Source organism: Somniosus microcephalus, chromosome 10 (genome assembly GCF_052327205.1).
Source record: "Somniosus microcephalus isolate GS21.2 chromosome 10, FLI_Smic_1.0, whole genome shotgun sequence".
NCBI classification, from domain to species: domain Eukaryota; kingdom Metazoa; phylum Chordata; class Chondrichthyes; order Squaliformes; family Somniosidae; genus Somniosus; species Somniosus microcephalus.
In genome coordinates, this window is record NC_140996.1 from 128,110,695 (window position 1) to 128,132,930 (window position 22,236).

At 41.4% G+C, this 22,236-nt stretch overlaps 1 protein-coding gene across 2 annotated transcripts in view; it reads right to left on the bottom strand.

The window, feature by feature from the left end:
• LOC147111692 (beta-1,4-galactosyltransferase 3-like) overlaps positions 1 to 22,236 on the bottom strand; it is a 51,386-nt gene that overhangs the window by 17,402 nt on the left and 11,748 nt on the right. For both annotated transcript variants that reach the window (XM_085998798.1, XM_085998800.1), the window contains exons 2-3: positions 10,829 to 11,064; positions 1,227 to 1,417 (exon numbers count right to left, since the gene is read on the bottom strand). In XM_085998798.1, coding sequence (XP_085854924.1) covers positions 1,227 to 1,417; positions 10,829 to 11,064 — 427 coding nt within the window. The remainder of the gene's footprint in view (positions 1 to 1,226; positions 1,418 to 10,828; positions 11,065 to 22,236) is intronic.

Here is a 22,236-nt window from a genome sequence, read left to right on the forward strand (position 1 = left end):
CCACAGATGCTGCCCGACCTGCTGAGTATTTCCAGCATTTTCTCTTTTTATTTCAGATTTCCAGTATCGGCAGTATTTTGCTTTTGTTCAGAGATATGATGCGTTAAGTTCAGTTAATACTGTGTTATTGTAATTCCAAGCTCAAAATCCAGTTTGTGATTATGTCGACAATCATATTCTTGGCTACATACATTAAGTGGAATAAAGAAATTGTTAGTACTGCATCAAATGGCACCTTTTCAAACTGCAATTTCTTTGAAGTGAGACAAGTGTTCAATGTGCTTTTTTAACTAGTGCGATACTACTGGTTACACCCTGCTCATGGGCAAACTATCTGTGTCTTTGAACTAAATCAGACTGTGGGGAATACTAAAGTCAGATTAGGCATCATATTAAAAATAGAAAAGAAACTAAATCCTGATCCATTATTCCTACAAAAAGGTAATAGGAAGGAGGAAAAACCCTTGGGATATGATCTTTGAAGTTAAGAAATAAAAGCTTAAATCATGATTGATGAAATATACACAGCTTAACTTTCAATGTTTTAAGATGTTAAATACTTAAATACTTTGTGTAGTCATTGCATGGAAGTGCAGCATCTGCATTGAAAGAGCACTTAAATTAGTATTGGTCAGTATGAAGAGTGGTTGAATACAAGATATGCATTTATATAGCGGCTTGCCTTTCAACGACCTCAGGACGTCCCAAAGCACTTTACAGTTAATGAAGTACTTTTTTAAAAAAATGTAGTCACTGTTGCAATGTAGAAAACGTGGCAACCAATTTACACACAGCAAGCTCCCACAAACAACAATGTGATAATGACCAAATAATCTGTTTTAGTGATGTTGATTGAGAGATAAATATTGGTCAGGACACCGGGGAGAACTCTCCTGCTTTTCTTCGAAATAATGCCAAGGGATTTTTTACGTCAACCCGAGAGCGCAGACAGGGCGCCTTGGTTTAACATCTCATCCAAAAGACAGCACCTCCAACTGTCTGCACTGCAGTGTCAGCCTAGATTTTTGCACTCTAGTCGCTGGAGTGGGACTTGAACCCACAACCTTTTGACTCAGGTGACAGTGCTACCAACTGAGCCATGGCTGACACCTTATAAATGGAGTTATGTACATGTTAAAATAAGTTTAGTTTAGTTGACAAGTTAAAATACATCAGAACATGAAATTAAAACTACTATAAATAATTATTCCTGTTATTTTCAATACCTGTACTTGAATTTGTTCATAGCACTGGACACATGTTTGGGGTATCTCTCATTGCAGACATACAGATTGTGATCATTCTCCGGAATAAGGTCGACATCATGTAAAAACAGACAGTCCCACTCCTCATCCTTTAGTGCTTCCCTCACTCCAACATTAAGCAGCTTTGCCCTGTTAAAGGTACGATTTCCAGTCTGATGGGGAAATAATTTGCATTTTATTTCAAAACAAAAGACATTTAAAATATTGAACAGACCTGGCACCCAGCTTTGCATGCAACCCATTGAGTTTACATACTGGAAATGGCTCATTATAAACAAATGAGTATACACAATGCAGTTCAGAATAGCTATTTAGAATTCAATAATTCAGTCTTGGATCAGAAAAATTTGATAAGTTACTGAAATGCATCAAATCTCACTGTAAATCAAAATTCCTGTGCAAATGTTCCAGTTACCAATAATGAAATTATTACAGTACTCTATGCAGAGACCAATTTGTTACCATGGCTGCCTTTAAAAGGATTGGCCACAGTATCGAGAAAATTGACAATGTGAATTTATTTAGCTACTAATTCTACCTTCTCATTGTTGATTACAAACTAGAAAAGCAACTGGTCTATTTAGCATGTGTACTCAGTTAAAAAAATTGAAACATTAAGCCTTTTGATTTTGCAGTTAAACCCAATTAAATCAGATAACTTAGATAATTATCCCCTTGAAAGATGAATTCCAAGAGTATAACTAAACCAGAGAAAACCAAAAAACATTTGAACTGCACAATGTGATACATATAGTAGCTTTCCGTTTGGCAGAGAGAGAACTTTATCTTTTTGTAATGCTGAGCAGCACCAATGTTAAACACAAGGTAACACCTTCAGCAGTGTCAAAAAAGAGAGTTGAAAGAAGTTGTGGGGGTGGGGGGCACGAGCGGTGCCAAGGTTGCAGCCAACACTCATTAGGTTTTGTAAGCACAGTTGTAATTTTTTATCAAAGTATTTGTTCTTCCACAGTGCATTTGCTTATAAAAGCAAGTCTTCTAATTAAAACACCTTTAGTAAAATCTCAATTATTCTATTCATTTGTATTAGTCATGCAAATAGCTGCTTAAAAATATTACATGGTTTTAACGTCATTAGTCTGCCCCTCATCTTTCCCCTCGATTTCCATTTGCTCTTCTATATTCAATGTAAAAAAAGTTAATACCTGTAGTATTTATTCCTTATCTTCTGTTTTAATTTAATTTTAGAGGGATGAATTCTGTGCTTAAAATTTAAGGTCATCAACACAGGTGAATTTTCCCCCCGCTTTTAATATCCAGTGTCAGAATCAAGCACCCCCAGGTGAAGTATACCATGCTTTTCACTCTGCTCAATCGTAGAATAACTCCTATATCACCAACATGAATGTTTCTATTTCACCTTCAGTCCGACTGCCAATTTTGTGGGAATGAATGTAGTATTAAGAACTGGATCAAGGCTAATCAAAGTCATTGCAGAGAGACCTTACAGCCTGCAGACAGGAGGACTTTATTCTGTAATTAATGTGAATAAGTGTGAAGTGATGCACTTTGGGAGTAACATGGGAAGGCAGTATAATCTAATTAGCACTATTTTGAGGGGTGTGCAAGAGCAGAAGGACCTGGGGGTGCATTTTCACAAATCTTTGAAGGTGGCAGGGCAAGTTGATAAGGCAGTTATGAAAGCGTATGGGATATTTGGCTTCGTAACTAGTGGCACGGAATACAAAAATAAGGAAGTCATGTTAAACCTTTACAAATCACTGGTTAGGCTTCAGCTGGAGTATTGTGTACAACTCTAGGCATTACACTTTAGGGAGGAGGTCAAGGCCTTGGAGAGGGTACAGAGGAGGTTTACCAGGGATGAGGGACTTCAGTTATGTGGAGAGATTGGAGAAGCTGGGATTGTTCTCCTTAAAGAGGTTTAGATTGGGCTACATATAGATTGGGCTACCCAAATTAGTAACAATACTGTGGAGGAGGAATTCCTGGAGTGTATACGGGATGGTTTCCTGGACCAATATGTCGAGGAACCAACTAGAGATCAGGCCATCTTAAACTGGGTATTATGAAATGAGAAAGGAATAATTAGCAATCTTGTTGTGCGAGGCCCCTTGGGGAGGAGCGATCATAATATGATCGAATTCTTCATTCAGATGGAGAGTGAAGTATTTGACTCAGCGACTAGGGTCCTGAATTTAAATAAAGGAAACTACGATGGTATGAGGCGCGAGTTGGGTAGGATTGATCGGGGAATGTTACTCAAAGGGTTGACGGTGGCTAGGCAATGGCAAACATTTAAAGATCGCATGGATGAACTACAGAATTTGTTAATCCCTGTTTGGCATAAAAATAAAACAAAAAAGGTGAATCAACCGTGGCTAACAAGGGAAATTAGGGATAGCATGAGATCCAAGGAGAGGACATATAAATTGGCCAGAAAAAGCAGCAAACCTGAGGATTGGGAGCAGTTTAGGATTCAAAGGAGAACAAAGGGATTAATTAAGAGGGGGGGAAATAGTGTAGGAGAGTAAGCTTGCAGGGAACATAAAAACTGACTGTAAAAGCTTCTATAGATATGTGAAGAGAAAAAGATTGGTGAAGTCAAGCATAGGTCCCTTATAGTCAGAATCAAGAGAATTTATAATGGGGAACAAAGAAATGGTAGACCAATTAAATACATACTTTGGTTCAGTCTTCACAAAGGAGGACACAAATAACCGCCCAGAGATGTTGGGGAACATAGGGTCTAATGAAAGGGAGGAACTGAAAAAAAAATAAAAAATCAGTATTTGTAGGGAAATGGTGTTAGGGAAATTGATGGGATTGAAGGCCGATAAATCCCCAGGGCCTGATAATCTACATCCTAGGGTACTTAAGGAAGTGGCCCTAGAAATAGTAGATGCATTGCTGGTCATCTTCCAGAGTCCATAGAATTTTGGAACAGTTCCCATGGATTGGAGGGTAGCTAATGTTACCCCACTATTCAAAAAAGGTGGTAGAGAGAAAACAGGGAATTATAGACCGGTAAGCCTGACATCGGTAGTGGGGAAAATGCTAGAGTCCATTATAAAAGATGTAATAGCAGAGCACTTGGAAAACAGTGACAGGATCAGACAAAGTCAACATGGATTTACAAAAGGTAAATCGTGCTTGACTAATCTACTGGAATTTTTTTGAGGATGTATCTGGTAAAATAGATAAGGGAGAACCAGTGGATGTGGTGTATTTGGACTTTCAGAAGGCTTTCGATAAGGTCCCGCATAAGAGATTAGCGTGTAAAGTTAAGGCACATGGGATTGGGGGCAAGGTACTGACTTGGATAGAGAACTGGTAGGCAGACAGGAAGCAAAGAGTTGGAATAAACATGTCTTTTTCAGAGTGGCATGCAGTGACTAGTGGGGTACCGCAGGGGCCAGTCCTAGGACCCCAGCTATTCACAATATATATTAATGATCTAGACGAGGGAACTAGATGTAATACCTCCAAGTTTGCAGACGACACAAAGCTGGGTGGGCATGTGTGCTGTGAGGAGGATGCCGAGAAACTCCAGTATGATTTGGACAGGTTGGGTGATTATACTGCATCTGCTATGCATCTGCCCAATGTGGATAAATGCGAGGTTATCCACTTTGATGGCAAAAACAGGAAGGCAGATTATCTGAACGGCAATAGATTGGGAGAAGGGGAAGTGCAATGAGACCTGGGTGTCCTTGTGTACCTGTCGCTGAAGCTAAGCATGCAGGTGCAACAGGCGGTTAAGGCGGCAAATGGTATGTTGGCCTTCGTAACGAGAGGATTCGAGTACAGGAACAAGGATGTCTTGCTGCAGTTGTACAGGGCGTTGCTGAGACCACACCTTGAGTATTGTGTGCAGTTTTGGTCGCCTTATCTGAGGAAGGATATTCTTGCCATGGAGGGAGTGCAGCGAAGATTCACCAGACTGATACCTGGGATGGCAGGAATGACGTAGGAGGAGAGATTGGGTCGATTGGGCTTATACGTGCTGGAGTTTAGAAGAATGAGGGGATCTCATTGAAACTTAGAAAATTCTAACAGGACTAGACAGACTTGATGCAGGAAGGATGTTCCCGATGGCCAGGGAGTCCAGAACCAGGGGTCACAGTCTAAGGATAAGGGGTAAGCCATTTAGGACAGAGATGAGGAGGAATGTCTTCACCCAAAGAGTGGTGAACCTGTGGTATTCTCTACCACAGAAGGCAGTTGAGGCCAATTCATTAAATATATTCAAGAAGGAGTTGGATATATTTCTTAAGGCTAAAGGGATCAAGGGATATGGGGAGAAGGCAGGGACAGGGTACTGAATTTGGATGATTAGCCATGGTCTCATTGAATGGCGGAGCAGGTTCGAGGGGCCAAATGGCCTACTCCTGCTCCTATCTTATGTTTCTATGTAAGGGCCGGCCTAATAGAAGTGTTCAAAATTATGAGGGGTTTCGATAGAGCAACTAGGGAGATACTGTTTTTGATCAGTAACCAGAGGGCACAGATTTAAAATAATTGGCACAAGATCTAGAGGGGAATGAGAAGTCTTTTCACAGAGTATTAATAAGATCTGGAATTCACTACCCAAGAGAGAGAGTGGTGGAAGCAGATTCCATAGGAACTTTCAAAAAGCAATTGGACATCTACTTGAAGAGGACACATTTGCAGGGTTATGGGGAAAAGTGGGACCAAATTGGACAGTTCTTTTAAAAGAGCCAGCACAGGCACAGCAGGCTGAATGGCCTCCTTCTGTGCTGTAAGACTATGATTCTATTAACTCTGGGCTAGATATGAACCCATGCCCCAGAAGAAAAAGGCCATGTACTCTTAGGTCACCAAGTCTCCCTTTTAATAATTTGATCTCTTCTCAGATACTTCAATGGACTTGAACTCCCCTCTTGTGCTACAAGCCAAAGAAGGTTTCGCCCTGATAAACTGGTCTTTCCAGTCAAAGAATCTCAGGATGGAGTGTGATTTAGTTTGGTTATTGAAACAAGGTCAAATTTAGTTCAGCTCATAAGGGTGCCCCCAAGCTTCCGGTTGCCTGTCACTTTAATTCTCTGCTCCACTCCCACCTCACCGTCCTCAGCCTCTTACTCTCTTCCAATAAAGCTCAATGTAAGCTCGAGGAACAGCACCTCATCTTTCAATTAGGCACTTTACAGCCTTCTGGATTCATTGAGTTCAACAATTTCAGACCATAACCTCTGCCCTTATCTTTTTTTCCTCACATGGCAGCTGTCTTTCATTCTCCATCGCCATTTACACTTCATCTAGAGCCATCTTTTGTTTCTTAACTTGTCCCATTACCATCTCCTTTTGCCTTACACCATCATCCCTTTTGTCTCAATCTGTCCTGCCTTCCATCCTATCACAGACTGTCCCTTTTGTTCTTTCCTCCCCTCCCCCCTTTCCCTGCCACTACACTTGCTTAAAAACCTGTTCCATCTCCAGCTTTTTCCAGTTCTGACGAAGGGTCATCGACCTGAAACATTAACTGTTTCTCTCTCTACAGATGCTGCCTGACCTGCTGAGTATTTCCAGCATTTTCTATTTTAGGTCAAATTTATGATTTCTTAAGCAAGCATCAGTTATTCCAGCCACACACTCATCAGCAGTCTAGGGGGCTAATTACTACCAAAGTGTACCCAAAGGATTAATGCAGCATTTTAGGAACAGGAGTAGGGCATTCAGCACCTCAAGCCTATTCCCGCCATTGAATTAGATCATGGCTGATCTGTATCTTAACTCCATTGACCTGCCTTGGTTCTGTAACCCTCAATACCCTTGCTTAACAAAAATCTATCAATCTTAGTTTTGAAATTTTCAATTGACCTAGCCTCAACAGCTTTTTGGGGGAAGACAGTTCCAGATTTCCACCACCCTTTGCTTGAAGTGCTTCCTGACATCACCCCTGAATGGCCTAGCTCTAACTTTAAGCATATGCGCCCTTGGAATCAGAGAATGATACAGTCATTCGGCCCATCTTTGAAAGAACTATCCAATTAGTCCTATTCCCCTGCCATTTCCCCATAGCCATGCAATTTTTCCCCTTCAAGTAATTATCTAGATCCCCTTTGAAAGTTATTATTGAATCTGCTTCCACTGCCCTTTCAGGCAGTGCATTCCAGATCATAATTCACTGTAGAAAAAATTCTCTTCCTCACCTCTGGTTCTTTTGCCAATTACCTTAAATCGGTGTCATCTGGTTACTGACTCATCTGCCACTGGAAACAGTTTCTCCTTATTTACTCTATCAAAACCCTTCATGAATTTGAACACTTCTATTAAATCTCCCTTCAACCTTCTCTGTTCCTTGTTCTGGACTCCCTGCCAGAGGAAATAGTTTCTCTTTACCCTACAACGCCTTTAATCATCTTAAAAACCGCAGTTAGAGCACCCCTTAATCTTCTATACTCACAGGAATACAAACCTAGTCTATGCAACCTGGCTTTATAATTTAACCCTTTCAGCCTAGGTATCAAATTCTGGTGAATCTGCGCTGCACTCCCTCCTACCTAAGGTGCAGTGCCCAGAACTGAATGCGGTACACTAAATGGGGTCTAACCAGAGCTTTATATAACCAACAATTTCCACCCTTTTGTATTCCAGCCCCCCTTGAGATAAAGGACAACATTCCATCAGGCTTTTGTTATTTTCAGTAACTAATGAAAATTAAACTAAATAACTTACAACACAGTATTCATTTTTTAGTGATATCGCATCAGTGTTTTGATCTTTGTTGCACTTTGCTTTTGATAGTACTGTATACAAGATGTTTGAAACTAAATGAACACCCAAACTTTTCTTGTACGACTGACGAGCAAGGATCATGGGGCCCTCCCGTGGACAGAACGTACTCAAACCATTTCATCTCATTCCTCCCTTAGTGCTGAGCTTATATATCCTGCTAAAACAGGAAGGCAGCTATTTTTTGGGCACTTTAAGTCCCTATTCACCATGTCAGCTGGAAGCCTATTCTATAAGTTAACACTGTGACGCCAACTAGAATGTGTACAAGAATTAATCAGAGGGCTTTCCCTCTTTCTAAAAAAAGGGGTCTGGACACATACTGGCATGCTTCAGAGAAGTTAAAATTAACCTTGCAATTCCATAACATACACCAATTAACTTGGCTAAAGTTTCAGACAGTGGGCACACGACTACCTGATCAAACCTAAACGAAATATAACAATGCTGAAAATAGGATTTATAGACTGGCACCGTTAATTCATCTTGTAACGTGCATAGTGCTTGCTAGCTTTTAATGTTGAGTTAAGGAATGCTACTGTTCTAGTGCAGACTCGCTTGGAGTGTCTGAGGAGTCAACAATTATTTCAGCGCTGCATTAGGACAACATTGCTTTTAACCAGTTTTCTACAAAACTGCAACACAAATATCTGGAGTTCCAATTATAATCCCAATCCTAAGCATTTTAAAATTGTAACTAACTTGGATTTTCCTCCCTTCTCACAACTACATTCTGCAAAGCCTACAGTGCAGATTTTAAAGCGAAGGCGCTTGAAGTGAAAATCTGGTGACTTTTTAAAAAAAAAATAGATCAACTTGTCACCTCTATTTATTATCCATTAGATATTAAAAATCTATAAAAGGTCTCAAGATTTGAAAGGTATGCACCTGGAAGGCGCTGTAAACATGGGCCGGATTTTCCGACCCCCACGAGGTCCGTACGCACCCGTAGGGGTCGCGCTAGTGCCGGTTTCTGGTATGCGAAGTGCATGCGCTAAAAACCGGCACTTGTGATCTGTCAAGAATTCTCTTGACAGATCATCCGCATGCACAAGAAAAGTGCCTCTATGGGAGGAGAGTTGCGCTTTTTGCACAACTTCTGCCCGCTGAATAACTGTCAAATTCTTACGCCTGGTAAAAGCAGGTGCAAGGCCTGCTTTTACCAGCTTAAGAGTTTTAAAAAATAGAAAAGTGAAATTTGATAACTCATTTATAAATTAAAAATATTCAAAAAGGTACGTTTATTTTTAGTTACGTGATTAATACGCCTACATTGCGCAGCTGCAATAAACAAAAACAGGAAAACATTAAAAAAGTTAGCTGAATGAGTAGCTTATTCACCTAAAGGTCCATTGAATATACAACAATGACTGAAGAGAAAGGCATGGGCTGAAAAGTAAATTATTCAGGCAAGGCCTGAGGCCCAATTTCAGATGAGATTCGGGCCTCTGCCTTGCAATGAGCATGCCAACCATTTCTGGCCCAAAAACCAGGCCTAATAAAAATTTCTCCCCCACTCTCAATTTCATCAATGGCATGTGCAGACACTTCAGTGTCCTACACCCAATATATGCTAAACCCAACACAAAGTGACAAGTGTTTTAATGGGTTTTAACTAATTAAAACTTGTGCATTTAAAATACATTCACCTGCGACATTATTTTTCCATCTAAGTAGCCCCGACCAAAATACTAACGTAAATCCAGAAGATTCGCAATTGTCATTGACACGATGGAGCCAAGATAATCAACTTTTCTCTGTTTCGGCGAGGATATTGGCAGAATGGCACACAAGTCCCAGGAAATTATGGCGCAGCGTTAATAATGCTGTAACCCGCCATTATTTGCAGGGACCTGCTTTTGCTGGAAAACAAACCCAATGCTGTAGATGAGCCAGTCTCCAGGAAATTCTGTACCAATATTAATTTCTGCCACCATAAGCTACAGCTGGTTATCACATTAACTACAGCCTCTATAGTGGTGGCAGAAAAGAATGACCTGTTAAAAACAAGTAGTGGAACTGAATAAAATAAAGATCAAGCCCAGGGAATAATCAAAATCATGTTGCCCAATTAGTCGTCATGTACAAGTAATCTAATTATAGGGGCTCAATTATAGCAGAGAGTTTTAAATTTAGGACTAATCATAGCCGAATTGTGACATTAGATCCTGTGACACTGTAGTGTGTTAGAAGTTAATGATTACAGGAAACTTTTTTTTATCCGGCACGGACGGGACCGACGTGGTGCCGGTTCATCAAAAATTCCGGATAACCGAACGCTATAGTAAAAGATAGGGAGAGCCGACAGCTCCGTATAAAGCAACAAACCCTGTTGCTTAACAACTGTAGAACAATGGCCTCAAGTTTCAAGCGTCTCTGTAGCTTAGCAACAGCTGCAGCCACACCCTTGCACAGCAACAGATGGAAGGCAAAAAAATATGAAGTAAAACCTACTCCTGAATTTTGCCGGTTAACCGAGATTTCCATATATTTGGGTGCCGGTAAATCGAAAGTTTCCTGTATTTAGCTTTTGCTTTTTTCTAAAGCCGCAAAACCATAACTCAGTCACCAAAATAGCCTAGAGGAACTTACTAGAATAAAAATGATATGGATAGAAACTCCTGATGCAGACAGAATTTATTCCAATAGATCAACATGTCCCTGAACAAGATCAATACATTTGTACTTGAGACTTTCTTGAACATAAATGGTGGCAATGTGTATGAATCACATGAAAGATTTAAAATAAAAACCACCAGTAATAAAAAAAGGAAAGCTTAAACTCAACCAAAATCAGTTGCAAAGAAATATTTGTACCAACTGTTAATTACCTGATGGATGACATATATTGCATACTGAAGCTGTTGACGCTGCAAGAATGGATGAAGGTAATACAGAAGATGGCGCAAATGTCGCTCTCTGTTTCGATGAGGAACAAGGATTGCTGTCTTATACGGAGCTTTGCAGTGTGGGGGAGTGTACCGTCCACCAGCTTGAACATATGGATTTTTTCTTGCAATTTCGCTCATAACTGGAATTTTCTGAAAGCTGATTGTCAGTGGTCCAACTGTGTAAATGTTGACAACAGATCAGTCTACTGTACATGCTTACAGTAATAGACATGAAACACAAACATCCTCAATTATAGCAGAACTATCTTACTACATTCACAATGCAACAGTATAGAATCATAGAATTGTTACAGCACAGAAGGCGGCTATTCGGCCTGTGCCGGCTCTCTGCAAGAGCACTTCAGCTAGTCCCACTTCCCCCTTTCCCTGTAGCCCAGCAATTTTGTCTCCTTCAGGTACTTAATCCAATTCCCTTTTGAAAGCCACAATTGAATCTACCTCCACCACCCTTTCAGGCAGTGCATTCCAGATCATAACCACTTGCTGCGTAAAAGAGTTTTTCCTCATGTCACCTTTGGATCATCTGCCCATCACCTTAAATCTGTGCCCTCTGGTTCTTGACCCTTCTGCCAATGGGAACAGTTTCTATCTACTCTGTCTAGATTCCTCATGATTTTGAACACCTCTATCAAATCACCCCTCAATCTTCTCTGGTCTAAGGAGAGCAACCCCAGCTTCTCCAGTCTATCCACGTAACTGAAGTCTTTCATCCCTGGAACCATTCTTGTAAATCTTTTCTGCGCCCACTCTAAAGCCTTCACATCCTTCCTAAAGTGCGGTGCCCAAAATTGGACAATACTGCAGTTGTGGCTGAACCAGTGTTTTATAAAGGTTCATCATAACTTCCTTGCTTTTGGACTCTCTGCCTCTATTTATAAAGCCCAGGATCCCATATGCTTTTTTAAAAAAGTTTGCTCAACCTGCCCTGCCACCTTCAACGATTTGTGCACATACACCCCCAGGTCTCTCTGATCATGCACCCCCTTTAGAATTGTACCCTTTAGTTTATATTGCCTCTCCTCGTTCTTCCTGCTTAAATGTATCACTTGGCACTTTTTTGCACCAAATTTCATCTGCCATGTGTCTGTCCATTCCACCAGCCTGTCTATGTTCTCTTGAAGTCTATCACTATCCTCCTCACTGTTCACTATACTTCCAAGTTTTGTGTCATCTGCAGTAGGAAAAAAAGAGGCCCAAGGCCTAGGACCTAGCTTGTTGAAGTCCTTCAGATGTTTTCAGCACAAAAAGTTCAAACATATACAGTAAACTGAAATTTTTTGGCACCTATTTTCTGTCTGCAGCACTACTCATGCAGCTCACTGGAGGGGGAAAAAAAACAGAAAAATGGTACTGCAATACCATACCAAACAAAACTTGTAAAATATTGCAGCAAAATGCATTTTGATGTTTGCTAACCGAAACAAGAACTTCTGCCTCCAGTAGGATCATACACTAGAGCACCAAAATTCTGTGCCACAGAACCATGGGATATAGGTTTGCAACCACAATCACCATACACTACAAAGAGGCATCACACAGAGGCAAAGTCTTTCCTCATGGAGCGAAAAAGACATTCCAACTGAAAATCAAGTTTGACTACTCTGCAGAAATGCAACAAGCATTAATCTTTTGGGATTTAGTCTAGTAACAATAACGACTGTAGTTCAAAATTATTTCACTGGCTATGAAGCACTTTGGGACAATCTGGCAATGCTTTGTAAATGTAAATGATTTCTTAATGCAACAGTTATTACTCTGTGGTGCCCTTTTTCACTGCTATACAATAGTTATTCAATACATTTAAAAAAAACACACCTCACTTCCTTCACCCCCTACAAACATTAATTTTCAAACGACCACATTTGAACCACTCTGGGGGGCAATTTGTCCACAAGGGATTCTAAAATAGAATATAGTTTTGGTTTCTCTCGGAGATACTTCAGTCTCGAGACCCTTTGAACAAGAAAAGTCACACTAGAATCAATCACAAACTTGGGAGAAATGGTTCTAAAGTACCAATAGCATTATGCCAACACCCTAGTTATGCTCAACTCCAATAAGAGTTCCAAATCAGAAAAATCAGTTTTGCAGCTGGTATTGTGAATTTTCTTTAGTGTGATTAAATTGCCAAGTAGTACGTATGACAGAATCGCTGACCTTCTGCACAAGCAACTCACCTCGGAAAATACAAATGATGAAATTGAAGGGTACACAGTTATGCGTGCTGCAATATATCCCTAATTTACGAGGGAAATTAAGTCAGGGAGGTTAAAATTGCATATGTAGAACTTAAATAATTTATAATTGTAATGTCCGTGTGTAATTGAGACACGGACTGCAGAAGTTGGTTATAACAGGTGTTTACTGAATGGAGACAAAACTGGAACTACTATACAAAGTTACTACACAGGCTTATATACAGGGGTGGTCACTACTGGTACTGCAGTATACAGGGGCTGCAGAATATAGTTCCTTCTTCAAGGTACATACACTACAATAATGATTTGAAAGAACTGGCAACCATGCCATTAAAACTAATTGCACAATATAACTTCAACATTAATGTAGTAATGTGTTCAACATTTTAAACCAGTTTCAATTTGTAATGCTCCATGATCAAGGGAGTCAGGCCCGAAAGTGGCAGTTCATCGATTTTTCCACCTGTACCGTCATTAGTAAACCTACGCAAGACGACATTAATAAACTTGCAGAATGGGCATATAATTGGCAAATGAATTTCAACACAAATAAATGAGATATTATATTTTGGCAAGGAAAATGAGGTCACATTTTACTTGGAAATTAAGACTCTAAATCGGGTAGAAGAACAAAGGGATCTCAGAATACAAATACACAAATCACAAAGTAGCAATGCAGGTTAATAAGGCCATAAAAAAGGCAAACCAAGCACGAGGATTTATTTCTAGAGAAATAGAATTGAAAAGTAGTGAAGTTATGCTGAACTTGTATCGAACCTTGGTTAGACCACACTTGGGAGTACTGCGTACAATTCTGATCGCCATATTATAAAAAGGATAGAGGCACTGGAGAGGGTGCAAAAAGGATTTACAAGGATGATACCAGAAATGCGAGGGTATACATATCAGGAAAGGATGATCAGGCTGGGTCTCTTTTCTCTTGAAAAAGAGAAGGCTGATGGGTGACCCAATATAGAGGTCTTTAAAATGATGAAAGGTTTTGATACAGTAGATACAGAGAGAGAGTTTCCACTTGTGGGGAAGAGCAAAACTAGAGGCCATCAATATAAGATAGTCACCAAGAAATCAAATAGGGAATTCAGAAGAAACTTCTTTACCCAGAGAGTGGTGAGAATGTGGAACTCGCTACCACAGGGAGTGGTTGAAGCGAATATAGATAGCAACAACTTGTATTTATATAGCACCCAAGGCATTTCACAGGAGTATTAAAACACAAAATTTGACACCAAGCCACATAAAGAGAAATTAGGGCAGGTGACCAAAAGCTTGGTCAAAGAGATAAGTTTTAAGGAGGGTCTTAAAGGAGGAAAGAGAGATAGCGAGGCAGAGAGGTTTAGGCAGGGAATTCCAGAGCTTAGGGAACAAAAGGCACGGCCACCAATGGTTGAGCGATTATGATCAGGGATGATCAAGGGGGCAGAATTAGAGGAGCGCAGATATCTCGGGCAGTTGTGGGGCTGGAGGAGATTAGAGATAGGGAGGGGCGAGGGCTTGGAGAAATTTGAAAACAAGGATGAGAATTTTGAAATTGAGGCGTTGCTTAACCCATTATTTATGGGGAGGCTAGATAAGTATGAGGGAGAAGGGAATAGAGGGTTATGCGGAGGAAAGACGGAAGGAGGTTCAAGTGGAGCATAAATGCCGGCATGGACTGGTTGGGCCGAATGGCCTGTTTCCATGCTGTATATCCTATGTAAACTATTGTAGACAAGGTAAATATCCAACCCCATAAGATAACTGATCAAATATTGCAATAGCTTGGAAATATGTTTCTATTCCTACCTTAGACCTCAGGAAATCAAAATTCCAGCATTTCTTTGTGCTAGCTTAGTCTTTCGGGCCACAATATTTTAAGTGCTTTTGAAACACAAAGCAATATAACCAAAATGTAACTTGTGTTTGTGGACCTGCATTCGTAATTAACTGTTCAGTCGATCTGGCTGGTAACCAAAATAAATCTAGATAAATTGCAGTTTTGCCTATAAAGTAATGGTGGAGTCCATTCCCTGCTACAACTGCTAAAAGAGCCGTTATGTTGGCAGGCACTATATACATAGATCTCACAGTCGGCAGCAACAAGCTAAACTAGCTGGATTAGGTGAGGCTGGTAGAGGCAGGGCTTTTTAAAAATAAAACAATGGCCCAGAAATTCAGGTTGGGGGCTTCCCGCAAGTGCAAGCCCCCGATCTGCACTTACCTTGCGCGCCAGCCGTGGAGCTGTAGGGCCCCGTGGAATTCCGATCCGGGGCCTGGTCCAGCTGCCGGCGCGCAGTGCTTGCGTATCCCAGGGGCGTAGTTAGTGCGATGCGTCCCCTGGGATCACGTGGGCCATGGGCAGCCAATCGGAGCAGGGAATGCTCCATTCATAAGTCTGACAGGAAGTGCTGTCAATACTTAAATACTACGGCCCCAAAATAGCACTAAACCTTCAAAAAAGTTGTTTTAATCACATTTTTAAAATAAACTATAAATTACATGAAATAACTATTTTAAACAATAATTTAAATTTTTGAAAAAAATAATTTTATATTCTAACGGGGCTAAAAATAAACTTACCTTGCTTTAAAGTATTTAAAAATAATAAACTTGTGGAAAAAATGTTTTAATTTTAATTAATTCAACACTTACCTTGTAAAAATCAGGCCTTACACCTGCTTTTTACATTTCTAAATTCTGCAGACCTACCCTCACGGAAAAACCTGTAAAAAAAACCTAAGTTTGATGCGCACGCGCAGCCTCCCCCGCGCACGCGTTCGACCTCTGAACCCCTTCGTTCAGGGGAACGGAAGTGCCGGTTTCCCGTGCATGTGCAGTGCATGTAGGAAACCAGCACTTCCATCGGGCCCACGGGTGAATACCCCGTGCGTACTCACCCGTGGAGACCCGAAGTTCTGGGCCATTGGGTCTTCCACCAACTTTCAAGAATCTTTCCATCAGCTGCACAAAACCTTCATCAGGAGCCCTGCAGCAACACAGTGGCACTAAATCAATCTGAAAGCAAATAATTCCCCAGTAGTAACAATTCAAGTGGTAGAGTGAACTTCAATGGAAAGGTAAATCAGGCAGGGTGCATAATGGGTGGCTAATCCACTACTGCGCAAAGTTGAATGTTCTGGCCTTCGTCTTCATTTCTAACTGCTTGCGCAAATAAATTTATTTTACATGTTTGCAGATATTGCTCTATCTTTAGGAAAGTTACTGATTAAAGAGTCAATTTTGCTGAAAACCACTTAAAATTGCTGGGCTAAGAAGCTAAGCTTCCAGAACAAAACATTTAGTCACATGGTCCTATATTACTAGTGTCCACCATCCTTGACCACCAGAAACACCGAATCAAATTGTCAAACTGATCCCAACTCACTCATTGTGCAAATTTTATTTCAAACCTGGTGTTATATTTCTAGGTTATGGAATTATTTCTTGCTGACAACCAAACAGACATATTGATGAATTAGAAAATGCTCAAAATGCAAAATGCAAGAGCAAGATTTGTGAATTTTGGTTAAGATGAAACCAGTTAAAGGATGACAGCATTAAGGAATTACCAGAAGAATGTCCACATAAGAGGAAGACATCCACACACTTCTCAATTAGTAAACCCTTGTTGCTGTAATTTGTGTTTTATAAACAGCTAGAGAAAGTAAACAAAATACGTGTAGAACTTTTCAATGTCCCAAGTAAACATACGACCAGCAAACTTGCAGCGTTTTTTGCCAAGGTCATACATCTCTGGCTGCAAGTTAGTCCAAAATGAGCACAATTATAATGAATGATGAAACGGCTCTGGAAAACTTGCAAATTTCACTTCCCCCATAAGTAGTACAGGTTGAGAGTCCTGAATCCGGCAACCTCGGGACCAAGGCCAAGCCGGTTTTCATGTTTTTCCGGACTTCGGAACGTGTTTGACGTTCGGAAATATCGCAACCTGGGCTCGGGCGTTTCCGGACATCAGAAACACGTTAGAGTCCGGAAATGCCTGGGCCTAGGTTGCGATATTTCCAGTTTTTCGGCGTCACCTTGCAGTTCTTCTCCTCGCAGGCCTCGCTTCTTCGCAATGCACGGTAACACAGAAACATAGAAGCTAGGAGTAGGCCATTCGGCCCCTTGAGTCTGCTGCGCCATTCACTGAGATCACGGCTGATCATCCAAACTCAGTACCCTGTCCCTGCCTTCTCCCCATATCCCTTGACCCCTTTAGCCTCAAGAAATGTATCTAAATCCTTCTTGAATATATTTAATGAATTGGCCTCAACTGCCTTCTGTGGTAGAGAATTCCACAGGTTCACCACTCTCTGGGTGAAGAAATTCCTCCTCATCTCTGTCCTAAATGGCTTACCCCTTATCCTTAGACTGTGACCACTGGTTCTGGACTCCCCGACCATCGGGAACATCCTTCCAGCATCTAGTCTGTCTAGTCCTGTTAGAATTTTCTATGTTTCAATGAGATCCCCTCTCATTCTTCTAAACTCCAGCGAGTGCAAGCCCAATCGACCCAATCTCTCCTCATACGTCATTCCTGCCATCCCAGGTATCAGCCTGGTGAATCTTCGCTGCACTCCATCCATGGCAAGAACATCTTTCCTCAGATAAGGCGACCAAAACTGCACACAATACTCAAGGTGTGGTCTCACCAAGGCCCTGTACAACTGCAGCAAGACATCCTTGTTCCTGTACTCGAACCCTCTTGCTACAAAGGCCAACATACCATTTGCCTTCTTAACCACCTGCTGCACCTGCATGCTTACTTTCAGCGACTGGTGCAAAAGGACACCCAGGTCTCGTTGCACTTCCCCTTCTCCCAATCTATTGCCATTCAGATAATACTCTGCCTTCCTGTTTTTGACACCAAAGCGGATAACCTCGCATTTATCCACGTTATATTGCATCTGCCATGCTTCTGCCCAATCACCCAACCTGTCCAAATCATACTGGAGTTTCACAGCATCCTCCTCACAGCACACACGCCCACCCATCTTTGTCTTGTCTGCAAACTTGGAGATATTACATCTAGTTCCCTCATCCAGATCATTAATATATATTGTGAATAGCTGGGGTCCAAGGACCGATCCCTGCGGTACCCCACTAGTCACTGCCTGCCACTCGGAAAAAGACCCGTTTATTCCAACTCTCTGCTTCCTGTCTGCCAACCAGTTCTCTATCCAAGTCAGTACCTTGCCCCCAATCCCATGTGCTTTAACTTTGCACGCTAGTCTCTTATGCGGGACCTTATCGAAAGTCTTCTGAAAGTCCAAATACACCACATCCACTGGTTCTCCTTTATCTATTCTACCAGTTGCATCCTCAAAAAATTCCAGTAGATTAGTCAAGCACAATTTACCTTTTGTAAATCCATGTTGACTTTGTCCGATCCTCTCTCTCGTTTTTGCAACGCAGTACTCTAACTGTACTTAATGTCAGCTTCCCGGCCTGTATCTTTTGCTACCATCTTCAAATTTGAAAAGGAATGTACAGTACTCAAAGCATGAAATATAATTACTGTTTTACAAATAAAACCTTTAAGTTATGAAATATAAAACAGTAAATGAAGGCTTTTATTTGTTAAAGAGTAAAAATAAACAGGTACAGTTACAATTGGCTGGAGGTTGTGCTTGAGGTAGAGGGCTCAGCTATGGTGTCTGGAGCTGATGGGCCAGCAGTAGGATTATCAAATGTGGAAATTACTTGTGTAGTTGCACGCTGTAGGTCTTGGGCCTTATGTTGCGACATCTTTTGAAAGAGATTTAATAATGTTGTTTGTTTAAATAATTTGGGCTTTTCTTTCACTAATCTTTCCCGAATTCTGAAGACCTGCAGTATTTCTTCTTCACTTATGAAGCTTCGTTGCTCTAAGGCGTGAATTAATTCTTGACAAAGATTGATTATTTTGTCAATCGGCACTTTTTCAACTTGATCACAGGCATCATCATCCTCACTGCTTTCATCCTTTTCTTCTGGATGCAAAACCCTCTGCATGATTTCTTCATCTGTCACTGCATGCACAATGGGAGCATTGTTGTCTATGACTTCTGCAACATCAGCCTCATTCAATTCCTGCGCAGCTTTGCAAGTCAGCTCTCCTGCATAATCTAAAAGTTGAGCAATCATTGCCTTCTCTCCCTGGACACACGAAAGCCTTGAAAGTCCTGAGGAGCATCATCGTCAGCAAACATAGTTGATGGCCAGATGTTATGCCAAGCATTGACCAAGGTGTCTGCAGTTACAAAGTTCCATGCATCCGCAACTGTCCATATAGCGTCCTTGATGGAGAAAGCTTTTGAAAATGCTTTTATTCCCATGCCGGTGTTCACAGCATTAAGTAAACACCTCATGAACTCGTTTTTTGTACAGACACTTCATCGATCTCAAAATTCCTTGGTCCATTGGCCGTATCAGTGATGTTACATTTGGAGGCAAGTAGATTCCATGGACATTATCTTTCCCAAAAGCTCAGCATCGGGATGTGCTGAGCAATTGTCTAGCTGCAAGTATATTTTGCAGTTTTCCTCAAGGCCAGCTTCCGTGCGATGAGCACGCGCCTGAGGGACAAAATTCTTCTCAAACTAGTTCAGAAAGATTACCCTGGTTACCCATGCTTTCCTATTGGCATAATAATGCACTGGCAATACTCTCAAACCCTTGAAACATCTTGGACGCTGGCTTCTCCCAGTGACCATAAGCTTACACTCGTGTCCCAGCCGCATTTGCAGCAGCAAGCACAGTCAACCTATCCTTGGCGTCTTTAATACCTGCTGGCTGAGTTTTTCTGCTGCTGCTAATGTCTTCCGCGGTACGTAGTGCCAAAACAGTGCTGTCTCGTCAGCATTGTACATTTGCTCAGGTGAAAATTTATCAGCAATTAGTTTGATGAACTCATCAATATAATTTTCAGCTGCCTCATGATCTACTGAGGCTTTCTCACCACGTACTTTGAGTTACCTGATGCCATGACACCTTTTAAATTTAGCTAGCCAACCAGAAGAGTACTCGCATGGAGTTTCAATCCCCAGTTGTGCATGGAATATCTGAGCTTGTTGCACCACCATTGGGCCAAAGGAACCTTTTCACTTCACCTCTTGCCACCATTCCATCACTGCTCGATCCAAATCACATTTCAGCTTATGCATACTTTTTCCTCTTACTCATTTCCTTATGAACATCACTTTCCGCATAAAACTTCATGAGCTGTTCTTTCTATTTTCTAATATCATAGATGGTGGAGAGTCCAACACCATACTCCTCACTGAAGCACCTCTATCTAATCTCTGAAGTAACTCAACCTTCTTGGAAATTGAAAGTGAACTATGCTTCCTCTTTCCTTTATCTGAACTCATTGGGGTATCTATTGGCCTTTTTGACATGTTTGCAATGACAACACAAATTCACAATCTTTACCTGTGCAGATCTTTAAATCGGGAAAAACACCACAGCAATGGAGTCAGGTTGGGTGGGGTCTCAGCATGGGGTGTAGGTGGGTCACCCTGGGGTTGAGTCTGGCCAAAGGGACTTGCGTGCTGTGCAGAGTTGATTCAGGCCAAAAGGGACTTGCGTGCTGTGCAGAGTTGATTCAGGCCAAAGGGACTTGCGTGCTGTGCAGAGTTGATTCAGGCCAAAGGGACTTGCGTGCTGTGCAGAGTTGATTCAGGCCAAAGGGACTTGCGTGCTGTGCAGAGCTGCTGCGGACCCAGGAGCAGCGGTGCGGTAACTGTGAAGACCTGGCCTGGAACTGGTAGGATTGGGGTTTTATTCTTGCAATTTTTGTCACTGTACAGTAGTTGGATTTCATTGTGACTTTTCACTGGGCCCGGCTGGCAGCGGAAATGGTTTGACAGGGTGTCCGGATTCCGGATGACCCTGCCACCAATCGTCGCGGAGTCCGGATGCTCAACCTGTATCTACATAGCAGCATAGAGGGGAGAACAGCTGAAATGTTTCAGAGTAGGAAATTTGATTTTCTGCAAAAAAAAAAAATCAAGGGACACTTATAATATATTTTTTCAAAATATAGATTGGGGACACCAATCTTCCCCTTTAAAATCAAGTAAAATTAGTAAGATTATCTGCTACATGTTTTTAAGGCTCTCTTCAGACATGCATAGAAAAAGTTAGTTCAGGCTACGTTCAAAGCAACTTGCATTTCCAAGGCACTCATTTCATAGAGTCAGATCTCAAGTCACTTTACAAGAGTAGTGTACAGCAAGTAAACATCAAGCCAGATGGGGAAAAGAGGGGGGGGGGGGGGGGCAAACACATGATTGAAGAGGAAAGTCTTAAGACTTTTGAAGGCAGGAAGGAAGTGACAAGACAAAGATGCTGAAGGAGATAGTTCTAGAGGGTGGGTGCAAGTTAGCTGATGGAGCAGAGAACAAGTAGTAGGCTAGTATTGAAAGTCCCCATGGTTATAAACAGTGCCATAGGAGATCTACTAATTGTATGAAATTGCCATATACACATTACACTTTACTAAACACTATTAACACTAATGGAGGATGTTTTTGAAACATGCAACCATGACAGACCTTGGATTTGATCCTCACTTTGCAAATGTGGATTAGGTCCATTACATAGTAGAGAAGTGGTATCTCCTGGGGGGTTTACTAAAATGCTTCAAAAATACAGGTGGCAAGTTGAGGCTTTTTTGGGCAATGGATGCTATTCTGGTAACATAGAAACATAGAAGATAGGAGCAGGAGTAGGCCATTCAGCCCCTCGAGCCTGCTCCGCCATTCAATGAGATCATGGCTGATCATCCAAATTCAGTACCCTGTTCCTGCCTTCTCTCCATATCCCTTGATCCCTTTAGCCTTAAGAAATATATCCAACTCCTTCTTGAATATATTTAATGAATTGCCCTCTACTGCCTTCTTTGGTAGAGAATTCCACAGGTTCACCACTCTCTGGGTGAAGAAATTCCTCCTCATTTCAGTCCTAAATGGCTTACCCCTTATCCTTAGACTGTGACCCCTGGTTCTGGACTCCCCGACCATCAGGAACATCCTTCCAGCATCTAGTCTGTCTAGTCCTGCTAGAATTTTATAAGTTTCAATGAGATCCCCTCATTCTTCTAAACTCCAGCAAGTATAAGCCCAATCAACCCAATCTCTCCTCATA